Source organism: Prionailurus viverrinus, chromosome E3, assembly GCF_022837055.1.
Source record: "Prionailurus viverrinus isolate Anna chromosome E3, UM_Priviv_1.0, whole genome shotgun sequence".
Classification (NCBI taxonomy): Eukaryota; Metazoa; Chordata; class Mammalia; order Carnivora; family Felidae; genus Prionailurus; species Prionailurus viverrinus.
The window spans coordinates 22329702-22354753 of record NC_062576.1 but is presented as its reverse complement, the minus strand read 5'-3'; the positions used below and the strand labels follow the sequence as shown (position 1 = coordinate 22354753).

Here is a 25052-nt window from a genome sequence, read left to right as displayed (position 1 = left end):
GGAAAATATGCGTAAAGTGCCCAGCAGAGTCATGGACATTTTAGTCACTCTGAGGCTTGTTCTCATTCCTAGATCCAGAGCTTGCAGATTTGGGTGTCCCGCTACTAGCCTGCAAGGAATGAATGATTACTGATTGGAATGTTTTCTTTGTGGAGCATGTGTCAAGGATGATGGACCACGTAGATCAATCAGATCCATCACCCCTTCCTCCTTTTGATAGATCTGTAAAATGATAGATGTCTTAAATAAATCTCTGCTCGCATTTAAATCCTGAAAGCCAAAGTGTTTGGGCACAGGTAGGATATTTCTATATTTTTTCACGTGGCTTTCTGAAGGAGGTGTGGGTCTAGTGTGGTCAGTTGGCTGTGGTGACCGTGCTGAAGAACAGAACTTTCCCCTGTGCTTAGAGTAGCAGCTGATACTGTAATACCTCCCAAGAGCTAACGTGCTGCATCTTGTAAGTACGAATGCCACCATTTGGGGCCAGAAAACACCTGCTAACCTCATCAAAAAGCCTTCAAAATGAAATTTGAGAAGAGGGACAAAATTCCGGATAAATAGCAAAGGAGCATGCCGTGGAATAGAATAATACTGACCTAGGACAAGGGTGGAAAGCATCTGCTCTGTAATACTTACAGGAGGACACGGAGAGCAGACGCTGGGGGTTCCTGATGTTTCTGCACAAGAAGTGTCCGTAGACTCTTGACAAAAGTAAATACAGTCGTGGTGCTGCTGAGAATTGGGGAGAGGAGCTTCTAACTAGGCATTTGAGTGCTTGCTAGAGGCACCGTGTTAAGTAAGCGCTCCTCATTAAATCCTTACAAAATGTTATGAAGTAGATGTCTGCAGAAACTAATCTCCAATTTTAATGAAGACACTGAGGCTGAAGAATGTTCAGTAGTTAGAGGTAATAATCTGGTCTTAATGGGTAACATGACGGTGATGTAACTTAATTTGTTTGCTGATTTTACTTTCTCCTGTGCTGTGGCTGTCTCGATCCCCGACTTCCCCAGGGTTACAGAGAGCTTGCACACTCTGCTTGCCTCCCAGACACGGAAGGGGCGAAAGAGTGAGTCATGGTTGTAGTTGGCATGACCCTGTGGTGCTACTCCATCAGCCACACGACAGTTCTACTTGGAACAAAACGACAACAGATTATAGCAACCGTTACACTCTTCTTCCAGCTTCTAACTGATTTTATCGGTCATGTACGCAACTTCACTAAATTACCATCTGTCATATGTAATGTCCTCATTTTGTTTTTCACTGTCTACCTGCAGCTCCTCTCAGTTTCTTCCATCCACAAAGCCAGCTTAAGTTTTGTGTGATCTCACTGCACTACACCTGCAGCCCTCTTCCAGTTTCTTAGGTATTTGCTTGTCTTTCTCATCTTATCTTATGCATCCCCACTGTCATATGCATTTCACCCCCTATCAATTATTTGCAGTTCCCCATGTCCGGCTCATGTTCCTTGAACCTTGTCTTGTCTGCCTGATATTTATAATGTCCCCTCTGGGAAGCTTCCTCAGGGCAGAGTTAGGTACTTTCTCTTTGTGTGATTTTCTTCAAGTATCTGATTTTTGGTCGCCTGTTGATATTATGGATGAAGGTTTAGGTTCTAGAATCTAGGGGGATTAATATGGGTTAACTAGAGTGAGTGTCCTCTAACTTTTCCTCCAACTTTCCTCCAACTTTCCTCCTTACCCAGAGGCTCCCACCTCAAACGGAAGGACGGATACTGAGTCTATCTGAAAAGGGTGTTGATTGCCAGGATTTACTGGTGTGATGGAGAGTAGTTTCCAATAAAGAAGACTTTGATGTGGGGTCCCAAACCCCTTGCAGGAGTCCTCCCTGCCTCCTGCCAAGGTTTTGTTTCTTTGGTTTTAGATTCAAGTGCAGCTGCTGCCTGTGGCCATGTAGTCATGGGGATGGAAAGTGGAAAAGGAGGAGTGGAATGGTTATGGCTTTTCTATTCCTTAGGCGGTCTGTTTTTCCTCTGTGCCTATTCCTGCTCTCCTAGCTCTGTTGGAGCCTCTCTAGAGCTCCACCAAGGTTTGGCACATTCATCCATTCATGACGTTTCTTGTGTTTTTTCCTGGGTTGTAGCTTTCTCTGCTCTTGTTTATGTATCAGCTCTGGATAGATGTATTACTTTTTCTTCCTATCATTTCAGTAAGGCGGAGTGGAAAGAAAGAGGCAGACCCATTTCCCCAACCTGTCTATCGTTTTGAAATTCTGAACCAGGGGTTCTGTTGACAACTTTGAGCATTTGGTTTTCTTATTTTTATTTATTTATTTTTTTTAATGTTTATTCATTTTTGAGAGAGAGAGACAGAGCATGAGCGGGGAGGGGCAGAGAGAGAGGGACACAGAATCTGAAGCAGACTCCAGGCTCTGAGTGTCCACACAGAGCCCGATTTCAGGCTCAAACTCGTGAACTGTGAGAACCTGAGCCAAAGTCGGACGCTTGACTGAGCCACCCAGACGCCCCAGACAACTTTAAGCATTTGTGATTTTAAGAACTGAAACAAACTTATATAGTGAGTACATTATTGATTCCCATGTGTTTTATTGATAGAATTATTTGGAATGTTTATGGGATATGAAATTATTGTAAGCTGAAATACATGATCTTTTTATGAATAACTTGTGTTTAAAAAATAGTTAATGCAGCTTTTTAGAGCAAGGAAAGCCAAAGATACCCCAGATACCTGGGCAGAGAGGGTTGTGGGGAGGTCCCAGGCATTGCTGTTGGCTACTGATTGATAATTGGGGCCAAGGTTAACTCTGGCTCACATGATGTTTACATTCTAGAATTGGAAGGAGTAGCTTGTTTCCCAGAGTAGAATTTGCTAATTTTAGGTTGTCTTCCTTGACATGACACGAAGACAAAAGCTCTGCTACCTGAGGAAGAGTACTAAATAGTAGCTGTGGGGCTAGATTAGGTTGCAAGTTGTGTTTTATTTCATGAATGTGAAAGAATAATTTGCCATGTCTTTACTTCTAATAAGAGTGAAAATGAATCTGTATGCAACCTTATTTGTATTTCTTAATACATTTTGGGAAAGTTAATTGCAACTGTGTGGTTCAGGGATTTAGTGCAAGAAGAAGAACAGTTGATGGAAGAAAAGAAAAAGAAAAAAGACGACAAGAAAAAGAAGGAAGCTGCTCAAAAGAAGGTAGTATATATATGTATAAACTCTATATTAAGTGGTCTAAACAGATTTAAAAAGAAAGTTACTCTTATTGGATTTTTTAAGGCATTTGAATGTTTTAACTTCAGTTGAGATTCATTTTAACATTCAGTGTTTTGAATATGCATATATAGTAACTTGCCAAGTGTGTACAATTTAATGCATGGTTCTTTAACCTTGCCGATAGTGTTTTCAAAGGTAAGTGCTTTATACAGGTTTTTGTCTTTCAATTTACTCTTCCTAGGTTTTCATAATATATTTACACCTTACTATACGTGAGAAGAGCATGGAATTTGTAGCTGCATAGAGGGCTGCATTGAAATCTGTCTCTCCCACACAGCATACCGAACGGCGTGTCCTTAAACTTCATTTAGCCTCTCTGGGCCTTAGTTTCCTTGTGTTTTGTAAAATGAGAATTTAATTAAACAAAATAATGTAATACATATAATGCACACAATTGGGAATAAAGTGTCAATTTCCTTTTCACTTTTTATTTAGTACCTGGGCTGATTTCAAGAATTTGCTATTTACATTAAGATACTCTAAAATCAGCCTAGGACATAATTTACTGTAGATAATCTCTAGCCAGTACATTGTCAGAAACTGTAACTAAAGCAATACGAATTGCAGAAAACTAAAAGATTATGTCCATGATTATAAAGATTTTTACAAATTAATACTGAACCCTGATGACAGCTGGGCACTCCTCTCCTACTGTCTCAAGTTTTCAAGGACCTTAAAAATGTTCCAAAAGACCCAGTGAATTTACTGTTCCACCTGTCTATTCTAATGAAAATTACGACTTTAATTTGTAACCTCTACCTCTTTTGTGCCAGGCACTGTGTTACGGCTGCACAGTTATCTCTGCATTATTTATTAGGGAAAAACAGCGCACACATCTGCGGTAGGTAGGGAGCTGTTGAAGCACACAGAACTGCTTCAGTCAGCCTGGAATGGGGCCGGGGAATGGGGACAATTTCTTAGAATAGAAATTAGCCCGGTGAGCAAGGAGTAGAGTAGAAAGGGATTCCAAGCAGAGTCAACTCCGAGGTAAGCGTCCACAGCCTTACAGAAGTACAGGTTTTGATTGGCTGGGGTGAGACACCAAGGGCAGAAACGTCCAAGGATGAGACTGCAGAGGGTGGTGGTAGCTGCCGACTCTTCTCTGGGTTTTGGCCATTAGGTGTTGGGGAAAACAGTGAAGGCATTTTAGCAGGGTGATGCGTTTGAGAATGTTTACTTAGCGGACTTGGACTTTGGTTGGAAGAGGTGGAAACTAGAGGCTAGGGTGCTGGTGGAGGGACTGAAGGGGATATGAAGGAAGAATAACTTCGGTTGACTCTTAAGTTCCAGACTGAGTGATGGAGTGCATCGTGGGAGCACTTAATCAGGTCAGGGAAATAGAAAGAAAGGGGGAATGAGAATTTCCTTCTGGAGTGATGAGCTTACAGCGTGACCAGTGAGTGCTGGAGGGGGTGGGAGGTAGAGTACAGACCACTGGAGAACTGAGAGTGAAGAGGTGAGAGGCGACTCTAGGCATTTGGGCTTTTGGTTGCTCTCAGGAATGACTGGGAGGGATGCATCCATAAGGGTCACAGGGTTTGAAACAGGTTTCTAATACAGAGTTTTAGCATTGATGATGCCTTAGGCTTCTGTCAGAGGCCTGTTGATATAGGTTGGTCTTTATAGTGCGATCAGTCTTTAGCTCAGGATTTATTGTAGAGAAGTTGTATCCTCTGCAAGTCTGAGGTTGGGAGAAGGCTTATGAGACTCTTCTTGTTCCACGGTGTGAAGGCCATTTACTTAACGAAGAAAACTAAGAAACATCAGAGTCTTGTTGAAGAAGATGCTTAGGTGTACATTAGGTAGGATCAGTAGTTTGGCAGGTGTCTGTGTGTTGCGTTAGACCTGTTGATCCCTGCTGCTGAGGAATTCAGAAGTTAGCTGGTAAGTCAGTATGTCTGTGAAATGGCTGGAGAAGAAGCCTAAGGTATGATGGAACGAAGCATGTTTATTTAGGATTTACCTTGTTCACTGAGGAAGTTTTGAGACAGGGAGGGGGGGTCACTGGAATGATTTCTTTAAAAGTTATGCTTTTAAAATGTGCAATGTAAGTAAAAAAAAAAAAAATTAAGTTGTGACAAATACAAATAATGGCTCTAATTGCTGAAGTTCATCTTTAGGTTCTTTCATAACTAGATCTCTAAATCACCAAGTCAGTGTCTAATACATGAATAATGATCTTTGTGCCATTTGGCTTCTCATCAGATCTGAAGTGACAGCTTTTCATATTCTTTTCCACTCCATCCCTGCCTCACCCATTCCAGCCTCTCCCCCTAACCATGTCCCACTGGAATCATCACAGAGGCTTAGCGATAATGGTGGGGGAGCATTGGTAGGGTACCCTGTGTGTCCTGTAGACACAGTAATACTAATCACTTAACACATTTAAAGAAAGTTTAATACCTCTAATAAATGTTAAGTGTAGTAGGGTAGACTGCCATTGTAAATAAGACTGTTCTTCCAGTTCCAGCCTATAACTGAATTCAAATGACACACATCGGTGAAGCGAGGACAGCTGGTATTGCTATAGGCTGTTACCAAATAGCTATTAAAAAACAAAACAGAGAAGAATCCCAAGTTGGCACATGTACAGTCCATATGAAAGAATGTGAGTCACAAGACTTTTCAGACAGGTTTCCTCAAGCTTGCTTTTTGTCTGTAGAAGGAGCCAGCAGGTGTATGCAGGTAGGTGGCAGACAGCTACATAAGCCAGGTAGGCAGGCCCATTTAGATAAATGTTGGAACATAAACTCACCACAGTAAAAACCATCTGCCTGTTTTATGTAATCTATGCAAATGTTAAAAAAAAAACCCTATATATTTTTATTTCTGAAAAAGTCTTCAGATACTATCTGTTCTGATCCATTCATTACAAATAGAAGGAGCCCAAGCATTAAAGTGAGTTAAGTGGCCAACCATGGTTTTGTCAGGATAACAGAACTAGGAATAGGATGGGAAGCTGCTTAATCCCCCAGCTGGCACTTTTCCAGAACTAGGTGCCATGGTGTTATCTTTCATCTTTTTAATTTAATTTTTATTTTTTTAAAATATTTTTGAGAGAGCGAACCAGCAGGGGAGACAGAATCGGTGGGGGGGGGGGGGGGGGGGTGGGGAGAGAAAGAGAAAGAATTCCAAGCAGGCTCCACTGAGTGTGGAGCCTGACACAGGGCTCCATCCCACCACCCTGGGATCATGACCTGAACTAAGTGAAGAGTTGGACCCCCAACCGTGCCACCCATGTGCCCCTATCCTTTTTACTTTTTAAAGATTTTATTTTCAAGTAATCTTTACACCCCATGTGGGGCTTGAACTCTGAGATCCAGAGTCACAGGCTCTTCCGACTGAGCCAGCCAGGCATCTGTATCCTTCATACTTCTTGCTTCCCGCCCCCCCCCCCCCCCCCGCCCCGGCCCCCAACCTAAAGGTGAACTTTAAAGCTGCAAATAATATATTGTGATAATCTCTGTAAGGCATTTAACAGGCCTGTATGCCATGCATACAGAAACAGTCCCTAATAGTCACTGTAGTATTTTTAAGGAATTCTGATCACAGGGTATTTTCTATTTTTAAAATTTTTTTAAATTTTACTTAGTTAAACATTTTTTTAATGTTTATTCATTTTTGAGAGAGACAGAGCATGAGCAGAGGAAGGGCAGAGAGAGAGGGAGGCACACAATCCGAAGCAGGCACTGCACTATCAGTGCGGAGTCTGATGCAAGGCTTGAACCTGCAAACTGAGATCCTGTCTTGAGCTGAAACCAAGAGTTGGATGCTTAGCCGACTGAGCCACCCAGGTGCCCTGGTTATTTTCTATTTTAAATTTAAAAAAACAAAAAACAAGAAAAAAACCCAGTGACCTAACTCATTATATAAATTATTCGACACCAACATGGCTCACCGTAATATTTTTACTATGGTAGTTTCTAAAATTTTATCTTCTTCAATATAAATTTAAGTATTTAACTTCCTCTTAAAGAAATGTTACACAAAGATTACATGCTTCTTATTATATTTCAGCCTCAGTACATCTCTCACAATGAAGATCCATGTCTGGGTGTCTTTATTTTTAATTTTGTTTTTTGAAAATATTTCTGTTTCATATCTAAGAATCATGGCTGTTTACTTATCTTTTACTTCTAAGGCTTAGGAAATAATTGGATATTCCACGGGAATGTAGTTTCTGTGCTTAAACAGGGGGCAGTAGGCAGGCTCAGAATGGAGTCACTCAATTAAAAGGCAGGGGGGTGGGGCAACCGTGGTAGCAGTAGGTTGGATTTATCTCCAGGTTTTCTTTTTAGAAGAAATTTCTAGAAGGAATCTTGAGAGAAATGTAGGGAGGAGGGAAAAGGAAGTTGAGAAATAGGTTAATTATAGAGGGATAATTTGGTATAACCTTTAAGCATGTAATTGTAGTTCCTAGAAAGCACTTAAGAATTGAGGGGCCGGAGGGAAGCAACAGTACAAATTGGGACCTTTTACTGCTGAGATTGTTTTAAAGCCTGTTGAACACAGACCGTTGAGTATTTTTGTTACTGTGTTAAGAGCTGTGAGGATTTTTCTAGGCTTTGTGGATTTAAATGTACTCAGTTTGAATTTAAGCGGGACTTACATCATAGAAAACTTCCAATTTTCATTCCCCTTTTTTGGAGATTTAAGTATTAATCGCCATGTCTCCTGAAGACCATTTTGTTCTGAGACTAGGGATCATGTTCAGCAGTGTAAGTTAACATTTTCTCAGCAGCCTGGGCAGTAACATAAGCAGGCCTTGAGTGCTGCAGTCATCCAGGGCGGTCAGGTGTTCTCTTCCAGTCCTGCCTGTTTCACCTTGCTGGTCTCCAGTCTTTTTTTTTTTTTTTTTTTTTTTTTAAACACTTTGGGGGTGCCTGGGTGGCTCAGTCGGTTGAGCGCCTGACTGTGGCTCAGGTCACGATCTCACGGTTCATGGGTTCGAGCCCTGCGTCGGGCTCTGTGCTGACAGCTCAGAGCCTGGAGCCTACTTCAGATTCTGTGTCTCCCCCTCTCTCTGCCTCTTCCTTGCTCACAGTTTGTCTTGCTCTCTCTCTCAAAAATAAATAAAAACATTAAAAAAAATTTTTTAAAAAGCCACTTTGTATGCGTCTAGCCTTGAAGGCTAGACTGAGTGCTGCTTGCTAAGAAATCCTAGAAAAGTTTTCTGAGCCCTAATTATCTCATTTAAAATAGGTGATTTCAAGCATCAGTCCTTTATTCCTAAGGTTCCTTTTTGGTTTTTTAAGATTTTATTTTATGTTTATGTTTATTTCTGAGAGAGAGAGAACAGGGGAGGAGGGGCAGAGACAGGGAGAATCCGAAGCAGGCTCCACACTGTCAGATCAGTGCCCGATGTGGGGCTCTAACTCACCAATTGTGAGATGGTGACCTGAGCTGAAGTTGGAGGCTTAACCATCTGAGCCACCCAGGCGCCCCTAAGGGTTAAGTAATCCCTACATCCAACGTGGGGCTCAGACTCATAACCCCGAGACGAAGAGTCACATGTTCCAATGGCTGAGCCAGCCAGGTGCCCCCCTAACGTTAGTTTCTAATACCTGGCACTGTATTAGATACTGTAGATGATTAAGAGAAAATAAACAGGGACTTGGGAACCTGGAGTGTTTGAGTTGGGCCTTTTCCCAGCATGAGAGGATTGAGCCACTGCCACCGGCAGTGCCACCGGCAGGTGTGGCTGGTGACGGGCGGCGGCGACAGCAGCAGCTGCTAATACCTACTGAAAGCTTCCTGCCTGCGAGGCACTGTCCTAAGCTCTTTTTTCCCCTCTGAGCTCTTCATGAGTTAGATCCTTTTAGTCTCACAACAGCTCTGGGGTAGGTGTTTTTGTTCTGCCCTCATAGATGAGGAAACTGAGCTTTACAGAAGCTAATTAATTTTGATCCAGGTCACATAGCGTTAAGTGGTGGAACCAGGATTGAGAGTCTGGCTTCAGACACTGAGCTCTTAGCCGCTCAAGTCTGCTTAGGGATCCAGGGGTGGGGACAACTGGTGCAGAGCCTGACAGAAACAGAGAGCCTGGCGTGTGGTGTGTCTGCCACCTGTCCGATACCTTTATGAAGTGAGGCAGTTGAGGTGATTGCTTGTCGAATCACATTTCACGTTTGTTTTTTGAAGTAAGCTCTACGCCCAACTTGGGACTCAAACTCACAGCCCTGAGATCAAGAGTCCTGTGCTGTACCGACTGAGCCAGCCAGGTGCTCCTGTTTTTGTGTTTTTAAGGGAAAAATACTCAATATGGAAGTAATTTTGCTTCTAGATTTGACAGAAGCCTTTAATTCTGTCCTACAGTGATACCTCACATTTGAATAGTGTTGTAAAAAAAAATCTTTTATATTGTACTTGAGCCTCCTAATAGCCCTGAAAGGTAGGCGGTCCAGTCTCCCCTGCCCTCCTCCCCCACCCCATTTCAAGAATTAGGAAACTGAGGCCCAGAGGGTTTAAATGACAAGGTCATGTAAAAGTAAAAAAAGAAATGTTGAAGTTAATTTTAATATATTTTATGTAACCAAATATATCCAAAATATGGCTGTTATTAATGAGATATTTTTACCTTTTTTAAATACTAAAAAATAGAAATCTGGTATTTTACACATCGGTTTGGACTAGCTTTATTTCACGGGTCAGCCACATGTGGACAGTGGCTACCATTTTGAGCAGTGCAGACAACTCTTAAAATTACTGATCCCATTTGGGAAATTCTCTTTTTAATAGTCTGAGTAATACGCTAGGTCCCTGGACCACATGTGAGTTCAGTTTCCTCCTAATCTGTTAGGCGCTCTTGGGTTCTATTATTCCCGTCCCTTTACTGTGGTAGTCAGCGTCCTGATGGGCAGACACCTTTGGATGTCTTCTTGGTGCCTTCTCTGTAGATGACAGAATGCTGAATGAGGTTGGCTGTTCTGAAGCAACTTGGAGTCGTTTTTCCAGAGGAGCTGGAGAGTACACATCCTTTATGTTAAGGCCTACAAGAGCAACGTTGGCTGTCCATCTTGGGATTTAGTAATGTGGTCGTGGCTTCTGTAACTTAGTTTCCTTTGGAAGTAAACTGTGGAAGAGACCAGGAGAGTTTTTTGGGTTTTTTTTTTTTTTTAAGTTTAGGATGTAAAATAATTTTTGTGCTATAATGTTTTGGCTTCAGAAAATTAGGTATCTTATTGTTTGACACGGTACGGTACTTGTCATAAACTATTCATATACCAAGTTCTCTCTAATAAGACTGTTTTTCTACCATCAAATTTTAAAACAATGTCTCCAGAAATAAAGGGTTCAAGCTAGTTGACTGGTCTTTTGCCATTGTCCTTCCATCGGTTTTTTGTTTTTTGTTTTTTGTTTTTTTAATTTTTGATCCATGTAGAGTAAAAGATGGGCCTCCATTATTTGCCACAGCATTAGTGCTCTAAAGCTTGGTAAAGTAGCTCACTGGCCACACTGACTCTGCCTCTCCAGGGGAAGATTGTTCAGTGTGGCTTCAGGAGTAGGGTAATTGCCATATAGTCCTTTACCACCTAGTTCTATAATGATCTAATTCAAAAAATGATATTTTTAATGACAGTACTTTCATATGACTAAGCAAAATTATCATGCCCCATGGCACTTAAGGAAAGCCTTGTCTTTATTTTGGAAGAATTCCTGGTTCTTCAGCTACTAATTATTTGGTCTTTCCTCACCTCCCTGCCTCTCCTCGTGTCTTTTATTTTTAGGACTCCCATGCAATTGGTCTTAATAAAAAAGTTGATTTTCGCTTGTGGCCTCTGTCTGTAATCACTTCTTTCTTTTGGGGGCCCTTGAAGTTGGAGTCACAAGCCCTTGCTCCTCATGAGGAGACCTCAGGGTGTGCGATGGGGCAGGCACGGAAAGGCGGGCTTTGTGGCAGTTCAGCTTCTGAACACAGTGATCTTACTGAATCGTCGGGTGTGTCAGAAGCGACAGATATGTTTGATGTATTTTCTCCCACTAAGAAATACTTAAAAGTTAACCATGTTTAACCTCACTTCAGCTTTTCTTCCAGAAAACTTAATCCATCTTTTATCATTTGAAAGAAGAATTTTTGAAGCCATTTAAACATACGCAAAATTCAGTAGATCCACGAAATGTTAAAGGTGACAAGTTACATAAAAATCATTTAAAAACTAAATAATGAGAACAGTGCAGTCCCTTTTTTTTTTATTTACTATCATACAATGATGTCTTCTCTGCTATGTATCTAAAAGAAACATTTCAAAATTTTTTATTACTAAACATTGTGTCAGAGACAATGGGGCACATCTGTGGGAAAAGCATGCTTTCTTTGCATATCTTTTCCTATGCAGTTCATCTGAGTGACAAATTCCTTAATAAAAGTGTATATGTCTTATGTAATAGTAATATATGAACATTTTATCATAACAATCCATTTCTTTCAGTTTCATATTTACATTGTTTTTTGTTTGTTTGTTTTTATTTTAGGCCACTGAACAAAAAATCAAAGGTACGTTGTTTAAAGCTATTTTTATCCTTTTTTTTTTTTTTTTTCATAAAGGTTGTTGATATGCATTTTTATTAACCCCCAGGATGGGAGAGTGAAGAGCATGAAAGAAGAGAGGGGTGGGGACAGACTTCTTCAGTGACGTCCTTTGGGGTTAATGGTTACTGTGGTGTAGATTGCCACTTTTAAAATGTACCGCCTCAAGACCTACCTTACAGCTGTCTCCTAGGTTGAACACCACTTCCTAACATACTCCCTTGATTTGAGTCTTTGAGCACATGTACCTTCCCTTCAGTTTTCCACTTAAAAGTCTTCTTATCTGGGGTTACCTCTGAGACTCTCGCCTCCTCTCTTGCTTTATTCCTTGGTCTCTGTATACAGTTGTCCCCAACTCCTTCCTAGAGGCAGACGATGATGCCCGCTCTCTATTTAATTACTAAGAATAGTGGATTGCTAACCTCATGGTTATTTTGCTGGGTTGAACAGCTCCCGGTACATGTCAAGCAAAAGCCTTCGGGGTGGTGAGGAGGCAGGATCCTCATTCCTCTCAGATCCTGAATCACGAATTTTTTGCCCTCCCGGGAGTTGACTGCCTGGTAATGAAAGGTGTAGGGCTCTCAGATGCTGAACTTGTTAGGTTCGAAGATTCTGAGTTTTTACTTTTAGCTGTATCAGAAGTATGTCCTCTACATTTGGTTGAGATACGCAGCCAGTACCTCCTGTTTTTATTTGAGGTCAGCGTTCGTTAAGGTAATGCTTATTAGGAGCAAGTGTGTAAGAGTGAATAAGAACAGTCTTAGCTTACGTTTTACTGGAGAAAGCGGCAGTAGAAGGACACACCTATGCGTAACGATAGTGTGAGGTGATTTGCTTCAAGTAAAAATGTTGATGTTGTCCTGGATGCAGAGGAGTGACAGTTAGCTTCTTTAACACAGGACAGGAAGGCGCAGGGAGGAGGCGGGGGGTGGGGGTGCAGGTAAGGAAAATCTCCTTGGGGTGATGGATCTTAAAAGATGAAACAGCCAAACCCAGGAAAGAAGGAAATGACAGAGGGGATCAGCATGATTGAAGGTCCAGAGACAAGAAATAATGTGATCCGGCAGTGGATATCCCTAGAGCACCAAATACCCAGCAGTAAGTAGGTAGAGGGTGGAAGGGTTTTTCTGAAGGGATAGGCAGGAGTTAGGCCAATGGAGGCCTTACATGCTCTGTGGACCCAGGAGCCTGGACGTGCGCTTTATAGACAGGAGCCATGGAAGAGTTTAAGCAGAAGAGTGTGACATGGTTTGTTTTTTTGTTCTTTTTTGAAAGCTGTCAGTCATTGTGCATGGAAAGTCTTGGCTGGAAGATGGAGCTAAGAGAAGCAAGGCGCTTTGGGCAGAGGAAGCAGGTGGACAAGAAGAGGGAGTATTCAGAGAATAAGTGTGGGAGTGTTGGGGGAAGTGACAGAATATAGACCTGGAGGTAGGGGGAAATCGTAGGGCTTCCTGCTGGTTAGAGAGTGGAAAGCCAGCCCTGGCAACGTGTGGAATGGTTGAATCACTGTATTATGTACACCGAAAGCTAACATAACACTGTGTGTTAACGGGACTGGAATTAAAGTAAATAAAAATAAGTAAGCTACTGATTTGAGTCTTAAAAAAGAGAGAGTGGAGAGCCAGCAAAGATCACGGTCATAAGCTATGCTTCAGGAATGTTTCTTTGTCAGTGGTGTCTAGTGTCCCCAATAGAAACAGTACCAGGGAGGGAAGAGGAGGAGCAGACAGGGTAAAGACGAGTTGAACTGAGGTCTTGGCAGCAGGGGTAGAAGATGGATGAAAGATGTGTGAGGTATAGAATTTGTAGGATTGCAGCTGGTGAGATCAGAGGGGGAATTGAGGGTGACATTGTGGCTTTGAACCTGGATATGTGAGAAAGTTACAGGGGTGTGGAATGATACAGGGGGGGGTGAGCATTTCCAAATTAATGTAGTAGGCACATGACCAAATTCATCTTCTTCATGCTCTGCTTTCCTCACACCCCTTCCCTCTGTAGGGATGTTACGTTGTCCCTTTGCCCTGCTTCAAGGCCAGACTTCTCTGCTTGGCTTTCAAGGCCCTCTTTGATCTGACCTCCCATGATCTAACCAGGCTGTTTGCCCCTCACTCCTTTATACTTGGCAGAGCATTCTTCTCTCTTTCATGTTCATCCCTGTTTCTGTTTCTTTTTGATCCAACTCCTCGGCCAAGGAGGCCCTTTCAATGTTTCCAGACTCTCAGAGCTCATCGTCCGCCGGATCGCTCCAGTGGCCATTGGCCCTCCCTTCCCGATTTCTTAGGCTGTTATGATGTATCTTACGTTTGGGGCGCATGGTTATAGTCCATCTTAGATTTTTGCCTGGCCCATGGGTGTACATCTATACTTAAAATATGAATATATTTGAATCTTTTAGATTTTAGACTTTGCACAATTCTGAGAATGTTAGGCTGTGAAACCCTTCAAGGTGCATTATGTCGTTTTGCCAGCGTTTTACTCGTTTTACCCTTCTTCTGATGGCATCTCCCTTCATAATTGGTCACGATTATTCTCGTTTATGAGAATGTATTGTTTATATTTGTGCTGTGTATAATATCTGTGAGGTGTTTGTGATTTGGGATTCGTGGTGTTTAGAGATTACAAACTGGAGGCTTGTGGGACAGGTTTGGCACACACAGTTGTTATTGTTTATTAAACTTTTGATTTTGGAATAATTGATGCTATATAGAAAAGTTGAAAAGGTAGTAGAGGTCCCATATGCACCCCACCCAGTTTTTCCATGATTCACGTCTTGTATTTCTGTGACACCTTTGTCAAAACTAAGAAACTGATGTGGGTATTAACGGAACTCTAGACTTTATTGAGATTTCACTGTTTCTTCCATTAACTTCTTTCTCTTCTAAGATCCTGTGCTAGATACACAAATGCATTTAGTTGTCCTGTCTCCTCAGTCTCCTCTGGTCTCCACACAGTATTTTTAAATTTTTTTTTTTTTTCAACGTTTATTTATTTTTTTGGGACAGAGAGAGACAGAGCATGAACGGGGGAGGGGCAGAGAGAGGGGGAGACACAGAATCAGAAACAGGCTCCAGGCTCCGAGCCATCAGCCCTGAGCCTGACGCGGGGCTCGAACTCACGGACCGCGAGATCGTGACCTGGCTGAAGTCGGACGCTTACCCGACTGCGCCACCCGGGCGCCCCTCCACACAGTATTTTTATTATCCTTTAAAATTTTGATTGCCAACCTTTAAAAATCAGGAGAATCCACATAATCCAGAATATACTGTCAGCAGCATTTTTTGTCTTTCCATATTAGAGTCTGTATCAGGCCCAGGTTGAGTTATTTGTGGCTATCACATACTTGACAGAAATGTGACAGAGGGCTGTGGGGCAGAAAGCTGTGACCAAGGAACTGAATTTTAAATTTGATTAGGTCGCATAGCTCTAGAGCCTTCTTGATTGTCAAGAATCAAGATCTTAGTGTTCAGACTGAGCATTACCAGTTTGGCTGTAGCACCCTCTAGAGAGTTCTGACTTTAACAAGCTGTTCTTTCTAAGGCTACTGCCATTTCTGGTTAAATAACACTCATGTTGCTTTCACCCTGTGGTAAGACCGTTTATATCAAAGTTGGGTTTTTGTGAAGTATCATAAATTAAATTCTTGACCAGCTCTGTTACATGAAGACAAGTAGGTGTTTATTTCTGGGTGCAGTGGATTCATAACTCATCAGATAAAAATGTGAGCCAACATAATGCGAGACATAATGAAATTCTTGAAAGTTTTATTCTCACCTTGTGACTTGAACTTTTTTGAAAAACTGTAAGGAGCATGAATATTTGAATGTTTGAATATTTGAAATGTCTTTTAAAAATATGTATGAGTTTCTCCTTCAAACAACAAGGGAGTCAAATGCTGAAAAATTTAGGGTGAGGTATGCGAATAGATGGATAAGTTTTAAGAATGCCCTGTGGCCTACATAATGTAAAGGCAGGGAAGGAGTTAATATTCCCCTGCTTCACAACACCCTTGGGAACTTGAGTAAGAAAAGTAATTTTTTAAAAGCGGCTTTTCAGCTCTGACACTGGCTTGTTTTGAAAACATGCTGATTATATATTCCTTGTAAAAGAATAAACACTGTTAATTTTTGACAGCTAACCTCTCCTCCTCCCTCCCTCCTCCTCCCTTTCCCTCCCCTCTCCTCCTCCTCCTCCTCCTCCTCCTCCTCCTCCTCCTCCTCCTTCTTCTTCTTTTCTCTCTCTCTCACCAGTGCTTTCTTCAGGTGATTTTTATAAGCAAGTTATATTCCAGAGAGTAACAAACCTCAGAGCTCTGAAAAGGAGATGAAGGGAGGCTGGGATGGAAGCAGTAATGGAAAATAGTAGATAATGATTTTTTTGTTTGCTGGTGTTCACATAGGGAAGCATAGTTTATTGCTGCTGTTCTCTTTCTGGATTAACTAAAAACTCTTAATGAAAATTGGATCAACATTTAAAACACATTTTTGTTCCTTGCCACATTTGGAAGCCTTTGTTCTTGCTCAGTCTCTTCCCCCCCCCCCCCCCTTCTTACTCAATTCTAGCCTTAGAGGATTTTTTCTTTAATCAAACACAATTTCATTGCTTAACTTCATTGCTCCTAGAGAATGATCAAAATATTCAAGACCTATTAAATTGACTACATGTCAAGTCATATTGGAGACACCATAATAGCTAAGTTGGAGCACCTACTGTGTGTCAGGCACTGCTTTATATTTACTTTAACCAAGGGAAATATTCTGAATATTTAATCACTAATAATGAGTAGTCACCAGTGATTCAGAACACATACTGGAGCAGTGTCCTAAAAGCTTCATGTGCTAAGAGTAATCTTTAGCTATTGAATTGGGGGAGATGTGTGGGACCCAGGGGAGAGGCCAGGGTAGCAGGCTGGGAACTCTGAGTCTTTGTGAAGTAGGATGTTGAAAAACTAATATGGGAGTAGGGCTTTATCAGTGTGTGTGCACAATGTTAAGTCTGCATTTACTCCCTTCAGCAGCCCTATGAAAGTAGATAGTATTGTCACCGCTTAGAAGTGCAATTGAGGCCAAGAAAAGTAACTCGCCTATTGGTTATGCAGCTGTTGAGTGTCTGAGCCAGGATTTGAGGACTGACTCTACTGGGCTCTACTGCTGCTTTTTCTTTGAAAACAGCCCTGTATTTACATGGGAAACAAAACAGGAAGGCTACGCTATTGCCCATGCTTTAATAATATTCACTGAATAAACCAAATAAATGCATGTTTTAATGTTTATTTTTTTTATTTTTTATTTTTGAGGAGGGGACAGAGAACAAGTGAGGGAGGGGCAGAGAGAGAGGGAGACAAGGAATCTGAAGCAGGCTCCAGGCTCCAGGCTCCAAGCCGTCAGCACAGAGCCTGGCGCGGGGCTCGAACTCATGAACCGGGAGATTGTGACCTGAGCCCAAGTCAGATGCTTAGCCAGCTAAGCCACCCAGGTGCCCCTTAAGTTTATTTATTTATTTTTGAGAGACAGAGAGAGAGAGAGAGAGAGAGAGAGCGTGAGCGCGATTAGGGGAGAGGCAGAGAGAGAGGGAGAGAGAGAATCCCAAGCAGGCTCCAGGCTCCGAGCTGTCAGCCCAGACCCCAGTGCAGGGTTCAAACCCACCAAACTGTGAGATCATGACCTGAGTTGAAGTTGGATGCTTAACCAACTGAGCCACACGGGCACCCCTAAAGCATGTTTTGAAAATTCCAGAGAGATCTTTTAACAGGTTTTTATGGTATTTCCCTGAGCACAGAGAAATAAATAAAAACTTGTTATCACCGGCATAATTTCATGAATCAGGAAGGATCTGACAATTGCAGTGTATAAAGTGGTTGGCTTTTCAAGAATCACTAGAGAAAGCTCTGAAATTGTTTACTTCATCTCTGTTGATGAAAAAGAATGGGAGTTTTGAGGACCAAGTAAGAAGCCAATTTTCTAAAAGCTTTCACCGTGTGTCAGACTTCCACACAGTGAAAATGAATGAATCCCTTTTTGGTACAAAACCTGACTTCTAATTAAGCTTGGAATGCCTTGCTCCAGCTCCTTAATTAAGGAGGATGTAAAGAGACTCTGACCAAAAAACCGCAGAGCCTCCATGTCACGCACTCTGCAGAAGGATGGAGAAGTATATTCTGAAGAGTCCCTTCTTTTTAGTTTGCTCTTTGGTGAAGCTGACACAGTTTAGCTTTGGGAATATGATGGAAATGACTCAATTTCAGCCCAAGGAAGAAAAGTGTGTAATTTGTTCCCTTCTCATTAATAAATAAAGCACTTCTTTGCTTTTTCTTTTAATCGTCACTGCCAGTGTCAGCTATGTTTCACAACCTTTGGGAAACAAAGATAAATGCAAAATAATTGTGTGGTAACCCATTTTCCCAAAGTTAGGATCCATAAAGTGTCATTGTTTTGTTGTTGTTGTTGTTGTTCATTTAACGTTCATGAAGTATTTATTGTGTCTGATCCCGTCTCGTGTACTGTTGTCAGTGTTGTTCATGACAAAACCAACTCCAAGTCCTTGTCCCCCACTGTGTTCCCATTCTCATCTTTGTGTTAGTGCAGATATAGGTAAATATATTTATATTTAGGTAAATATATTTACCTGTGGTTTCGGCTTATTCCTTCATAAGGTCTTAAGTTTTTCAGTCACAGTCCTGTGATATTGAAATTCAGGAACTTGGTGGCTTGGCCAAGAATTCCTGTGCTGCATAGATTTTCAGAGGAGAAGCTGAGACCCAAAAAGATGTGACTCAAAGTGTGTTGCCTGACCTGATCACATAGTGGCTCACGTGGAAATGGTATTGGTGGGGCTGTTAAGGTAAACAGCAGTGGCCAACCCCCAGCTGAGGCTGACAGTCCCAGAGAGTCTGGTTGTGCAGCCGCTGAGGTGCTCCTCCCCTCAGCACACCTGTGATTCTTTGTCACACAGGTTGGGAAGTTCTGTTAGAATTGGGGCTTTCATGCAGTGTCCCCCCCCCCCCCCCCACACACACATAGTATAATGTAGAAACACGACTTCTATGTTATAGGCAGGTATTAAGTCATAGAGACAGACCAGGTTCTGATCCCAGATGTGCCATCTTGGTAACTTTTTGAAGGCAAATATGTGCTGACCTCTTTGAAGGAGAAGCAGGTTTCCTGTTGGTGAAGAATTTACTAATGGCAAAGGTGTTTCTTCTCGTGGGAGGTGTCTTTGAGCTTTGTAAGTAACTCTTTTTGTAGCTCTGCACTAACTGGAAGGGGAAAATTCTGCTTCCCAGGGAAATAGTAAAATTACTCTGTTTAGGTATATCAAAGCCACCATTTTTCCTTTCCTCCTGTTGAGAAAGAGAAATGATTTATATACGTTTATACATGTAAATCTACATTTATGTGATCAATGAGGTAATGACACTTAAGGACCCCTTTTTGCTTGTAAGGTAAGGAACATTTTATTTCTAGCCAACGTAGGTATGTTCGCTTATAAATGCCAGTAAATTATTAAAATAAGTAGAAATGAAAGATTTTGTAACTTTAGAGATCTGTGATGAGGCTGGGGCAGGACAAAGACAGGAAATAGGAGAGAAGCAGAGATCCCTGCAGTCAGCAGGCAAACTGTTGTTGGAAAGTAGATGCAGTGGCCAATGATCCCATAGTTGTTGGGGAGCTTGTGGGAGTATCCTGAGGTTGTGTCCTACCCTGAGATTCTGCCTTGGCAACAGTTAGGTCTTCAGTTTCAAAGGAAACAAACCCAGAGTCCTCTGGTTTAAATTTTTGAGAAGTCAGGAGAGATTAGCAAGAATAGCTTTATCAGCTATGACCAGGTAAGAGAAAGCTCCAGACTAGCAAATAACACAGCATAGGTCGTAATTTCCACTTTTATGTTCTTCATTTAGTTCTAATAAGAGTAGTAGCTGTGTTTCAGAATGCGTACTGAGTGCGAGCGGGCTCAGTGTTGTAGTCTTAGTGAAAACGCACTTAATAAAATCGTGCATAAAGACAGCATTTGGCCTGAAGCAGAAAGTATTGAATCTTCTACTGAAGATGATAATCTTGGAATTCTAGCGTAAACACAGCATAGTGTTAAAAGTCCAGGCTTCTGAATCAGATAGCATTCGATTTGAATATCGCCTTTGTATTCTTATTTCTGTGACCTTGGGCACGTTCTCAACCCCTAAGCCTCGGTTTGACTTGGTTAAAAAGAGATAATCCAGGCTACTTGATATTGTGGAAATGAAATAATATAGAACATAAATCACTGGGCCAGAGGTTAGTAAATGCTAAATATAGACACCTTATGATAGAAATTTTTGATTTGCAGCTTTTAGAGTGGCTAAGCCCTAATCAGTGATTTCCGTATTTTCAGAGAGTTTGATTTTGCTCTTATAAGTAAGAGGAAACTTACTTTATACTAGGAGAAACATTGGTTTGGGGGTCCAGTTTGGTTTCACATTTCAGCTCTGCCATTTAGTAGATGTTGGATCATGGGCAGCCTTTTTCTAAGCCTTAGTTGCCTCATCTGTAAAAATGGAAATACTATTTCAAGTTTATAGAATCCTGAAGATAGATACCAGCTATATTGTCTGGCATCCAGCTGATACTTGGTAAGTTTTAATTACCACCACTGTGGTTGTGCAGTGTCCTGGCAGTCTCAGTCTCCAGAAACCACATACAGTGTCCAGGTCAGTTCAGGGCTTTCCCTCACCCAGACGATGATTTGCTTTTTCCTCTCGCTAAAGTAGGGCCCAACCCAGCTTGGGTGAATCACAGGGCAGCGTCTCTGCCATAGTGCAAGAAGATGTCTTGCAGCATGAAAATGGGGCGTAACATCTTTATAAATTTGGCAGGCCAAAATTGGTATTTTATTGCTTTGATTTGCATTTGTTTATTGGTAAAATGGAATATCATGTTTAATCACTTGTACTTTTTTCATCTTATGAATTACCCATTCTTGTTTGTAACCCATTCACCCCTTGGGCCTAGAGCTTTTGTTATCAGCTTGCACAAGCTGTTTGTGTAATACGCTTATTAGCATTCTGTCTGATATATTTGATGGAAATATTTCCAACATTACAGACTATGTCATATGTTTGAAGTTGTTCTGAGGATGAGATACCAGACAAAAATATCTAAATTTTGCCCAATACTAGATCCCATAAGGGGGTATATGTATGCAGAGGATGTAAAAATATATAGTCAGAAGAAGAAAAGCAAAATTAAATAACTTTTATACTCTTAGCTTGAACTCTGGCCCTAAATTCTAGTGGCTCTGTTGAATATTTCCCTATGTTAGCTTTAGGGGCCTTAAACCAAAACAGTACCTCTTTTCCGTCCCTCTGTTAGGGAAAATTGGGGTAGGCAGTGGGAGGGGAGAGAGAATGGATCCCTTTAACGTATTCCAAAGGACAAATATTTTTCCAGTTTGCCTTTTAATTTGGAATAAACACACACACACCCTTGAAAAAATAAGTTGCACTGCATAATTTCATTGGGTTAAACTTAACAATCTTTTACTTTTTGATTACTTGACTTTTATAAAGCCTGCTGTTTATCCAGATTTAGAAAAAAATTTGCTTCTTTTCTAAAAGCTTTTAAAAATGCCAGCACTTTATGACATTATTAACTGATTTATCTGAACTTTATTTTTTTCTAATTAAGACAAATCAACTAACCATCCTGTATTTCCTAAATAATTTGTTATCTTCAGTAATTTATGACAATTTCTTTATTGCATAAATTTGGTGACACACCCCCCCCCCCCGCCCCTTAATTTTTTTTAAGCTTCAGTGTGTTTGGGACTTTTGTTGTTCCTGCTACTAACTCTTAGTTGAATGGTTAGGTATTTTCTTTTTTTTTGAGTCACAAATGGAACTCAGAAGCTCTCCAGATATTCCTACAGTATCTGTCATAACAGTTTTCCAAATTTATTCAGACATGAGAACCACATGTGACATTTGTTTTAAGAAATATAGATTCTGATTTATCTGTGAGGCTAAAGAATCTGTTTTTTTAAACAACTTTCCCTTAACAGCACTAGTTAAACAAATTTAAGGATCACTTCTAGAATTTAAGTTATGAAAGAGACTTAAGGGCAGTCTGACTTGTTTTTTCTTTGAAAGCGTGTACATCTGCCTGAAAACTCTTCCCATCATCCCATTGTTTCGAATCTCACATACTTACAGGACAAGGTTTGATGGATAGATTAACTAAAGATCTTGGAAATACCATGCTGTGAATGTTGTGTGGATATCCTCCAGCTGTTAGAGAAGATCTGTACTGTAGAACAGATTGCTCAGGCATTTTGCTGAAGAGTTGAGGATTGTATGGAGGCAAATCAGCTATGTTTCTCTTGGTGTTAGTAATTTGAGGTGGGAAATGTTTGAGTAGGAAGATCACGTTCCCTGAGGGATTAGAAGTGGGTGCTTCCTAAGACTGGGGAACAGGTATGCTTCCCATTTCTCTAGGGCATGTGAAGCGAATTACAACTAAATGAGTTCAATTTAATATGTATTTTAAATTCAGTATTTAATTTTGAGTTGTTTATGATGCTGCTTGGGATTTTTCCTTACTTTAATAACTTTATAACAAATATATTAAGATTTGTTTGCGCCTGTGTAAAATATAAATACAGCTTGTTATAGTTCATATTAGTTTTTAAGTCTTCAACTTCTTAAATAGCCATCTAGTTCAGCCTACTTGTTGAGGATTAACAGAAGCTGATGGATTGGCAGGCATTTAGGTATTTTGTCCAGGTTGACCAGTGGCACTTAACACTGCAGCCATTTGTCCACAGTGAAAATTCTAGCATTTACATCTGTGTGTATCAACTTAAAAGCCAGACTTGCCCCTTCTGTGCCATTCAGTGCCCTTCAGCACTCCAGAACTCACCAAAGTCAGTATAGGACAGGGAATGTATATTATACAGGGAAAATATATTATAAATCCTCCAGTGTGTTTATTAATGAGTAAGAGGATTTTTATAGTAGTACAAAGTTTGGCTAAGTTTTAGATAAATTTGATTTGTAGGCTCATCTTAATTGACCAGAACGCTCTTTGCATTGTTTAACCAGCTGGCTGCTTCTTTCCCCTCCTGTCCCTCTTAGAATATAAGCAGATGGAATTTGAGTTATTGTGCCTCAAATACAGGGGAAGTTGGTGAGCTGTACCTCCATGGCAGTTCAGTGACACTGTGCCTTTCCGCATTTCCTGCAGAAAGCTATGGAGTGGGAAAGCAACAGAAGTTGGAAGCTCCTTTCTTTAGAATTTCTTGGTGTAGAGAATTTTCTAATCTGCTTGAAGTTTTTGTCAGGTTTGTGCTTTTTGAAACTCTGTCCCCTGTGACATTGCTGCTGCTACTGCTGCTAATCAGGAAAACAGGAAGAATTGATTTCACTCGTATGGGTTTGCTTTTCCTCTGATCATGAGGCAGATTCTATTGAAAACTACCGTATTATTTTAGCACGGCAGCTAGAATAATTGATTTGAGAGTTTAGGCTTAAAGAGATTATAATTACTTACTGGAAACATTAACAGTAGGGAAGAAAGACAAATCTTGAATGTGGTGTTGCCTGATGAGCAGTTACAGTTTAAATATACTAGTTTGTAACATGTTGACTTTTCTTCCAGAAGTTACTTTATTTTGTGGCTTTTAAGAGCATAAAATCATTCTCTGTAATGAAGATTTCAAAGAATGTTTATAGGTGACATTTATTTTTTAAAATACCGTTTGAGCAAAGGTAAGAATTTCTTAACCATCAAGCATTTGGAGTTGAGCCTAATTATTGACAGCTAGAAATGTTAATTTCTGGAAACTCTGGCTTGTTGTCAGTACATTTTTATCTTGTCAATTACACCTACCCCATACTTGTTTGAGAAGGTAGGGTGTTTTTTCTTATAAAAATAAGAAATACTTAGGACAACCCTGGACTTTTGCTCTTATGTGAGAATGACATTTTCCAGCCGAGGCCCTTTCATGGGTGCTTTTGCCATGTGTCTTCAGAGAGAGCTTGACACTTGTCTTTTCCTGTATGATGACATGTACTGAGGGTAGGCATGCTTACTTCAGGTAAATTTTTTTTTTAATGTTTTTTATCTATTTTTGAGACAGAGACAGAGCGTGAGCAGGGGAGGGGCAGAGAGAGAGGGAGACACAGAATCTGAAGCAGGCTCCAGGCTCCGAGCTGTCAGCACAGAGCCTGACGCGGGCCTGACACGGGGCTCGAACTCACGGACTGTGAGATCATGACCCGAGCTGAAGTCAGACGCCCAACCGACTGAGCCACCCAGGTGCCCCTTACTTTAGGTAAATTTAAAGTTTGCCAAAAGAAGTCTTTAAAAGCACTGTGTATTCTATAGATACTTATTAAGTATTATTTTAAACTGGTGATGTCAACTATTTCAAATCTTTTAAGAATTCAAACACAAATCTGTATATGGTTTCTATGTTTTGGAGGTCAATGTAATATTTCATTCTGTTAAAAGTGAAATCATGTCTCAAATGGCATTTTTGTATCCTATGCCTGCTGTTTATGCCAGTATTTCTGGAAGATTCACAATGTAGCCAATATGAAGACTCATACACAAAGCTAAATTATAGACTTTGGAAGGGTAGGACTAAAGGAAGGGCTTGAGGTATTAAGATTTGATCATTCATGTTTTGGGGAGTTTGGTAAGCAATTCATGATACTGATGGCTGCTTTGTATTTCAACTATTGTTTCTATTAAACTTGTAGATAGCCAACAGGAAGTTCTCTTATTTACTGTTTTCTGAAATATATTCAGATGGCATTTAAAATGTTATCTTAAAGATTAAAAGAAGTAAATATTCATATAATTTTAATTTCTAATGACTGAGTAAATAAGTAAAAAATTTTTTTTACAAATTTAGAACTTGTATATTTAGGATTTTGGATATTAAATATCTCTTATCTAGTCCTGGTATTTTACTTGAATGTAGGACAATTGCTGTGGGTTTTTTCCCCCAGTTAATAGACGTTTTTCAGAGCAGCTTCCAGTTTACAGAGTGATAGCATGCTTGTGCATAAGAAATCTCAAAACACATGAAAGTAGCACAAATTAATAATTTAATTGTCACATTGGTTCTTTCGGTTTTTTTGCAAAGTGGGAAGTCTTGATTTGGAGCACGATTTAGGAAAATGTCAATCTAAATTCTTCTCATGAGTAATTTTGTCCATCTGCTTAAACTGTACAAAAGACCAGTTGGGTCACAGAATGGCAAAAAAATGTAAAATAAACAAGTTTTAGTGGGTA

The 25052-nt window shown here is 40.6% G+C and overlaps 1 protein-coding gene across 10 annotated transcripts in view; it reads left to right on the top strand.

Moving 5' to 3' along the window:
• The window catches only part of TNRC6A (trinucleotide repeat containing adaptor 6A), a 205457-nt gene that overhangs the window by 125822 nt on the left and 54583 nt on the right, over positions 1–25052 (top strand). For 9 of the 10 annotated variants that reach the window (XR_007147878.1, XM_047839226.1, XM_047839222.1 and 6 more), the window contains 2 exons: positions 3092–3179; positions 11730–11751. The exons of the other annotated variant lie outside the window; for it this stretch is intronic. Coding sequence is in view for 8 of the 9 variants with exons in the window: in XM_047839226.1 (XP_047695182.1) it covers positions 3092–3179; positions 11730–11751 (110 nt within the window). In the remaining variant the exon portion in view is untranslated. The remainder of the gene's footprint in view (positions 1–3091; positions 3180–11729; positions 11752–25052) is intronic. 10 annotated transcript variants of the gene reach the window in all.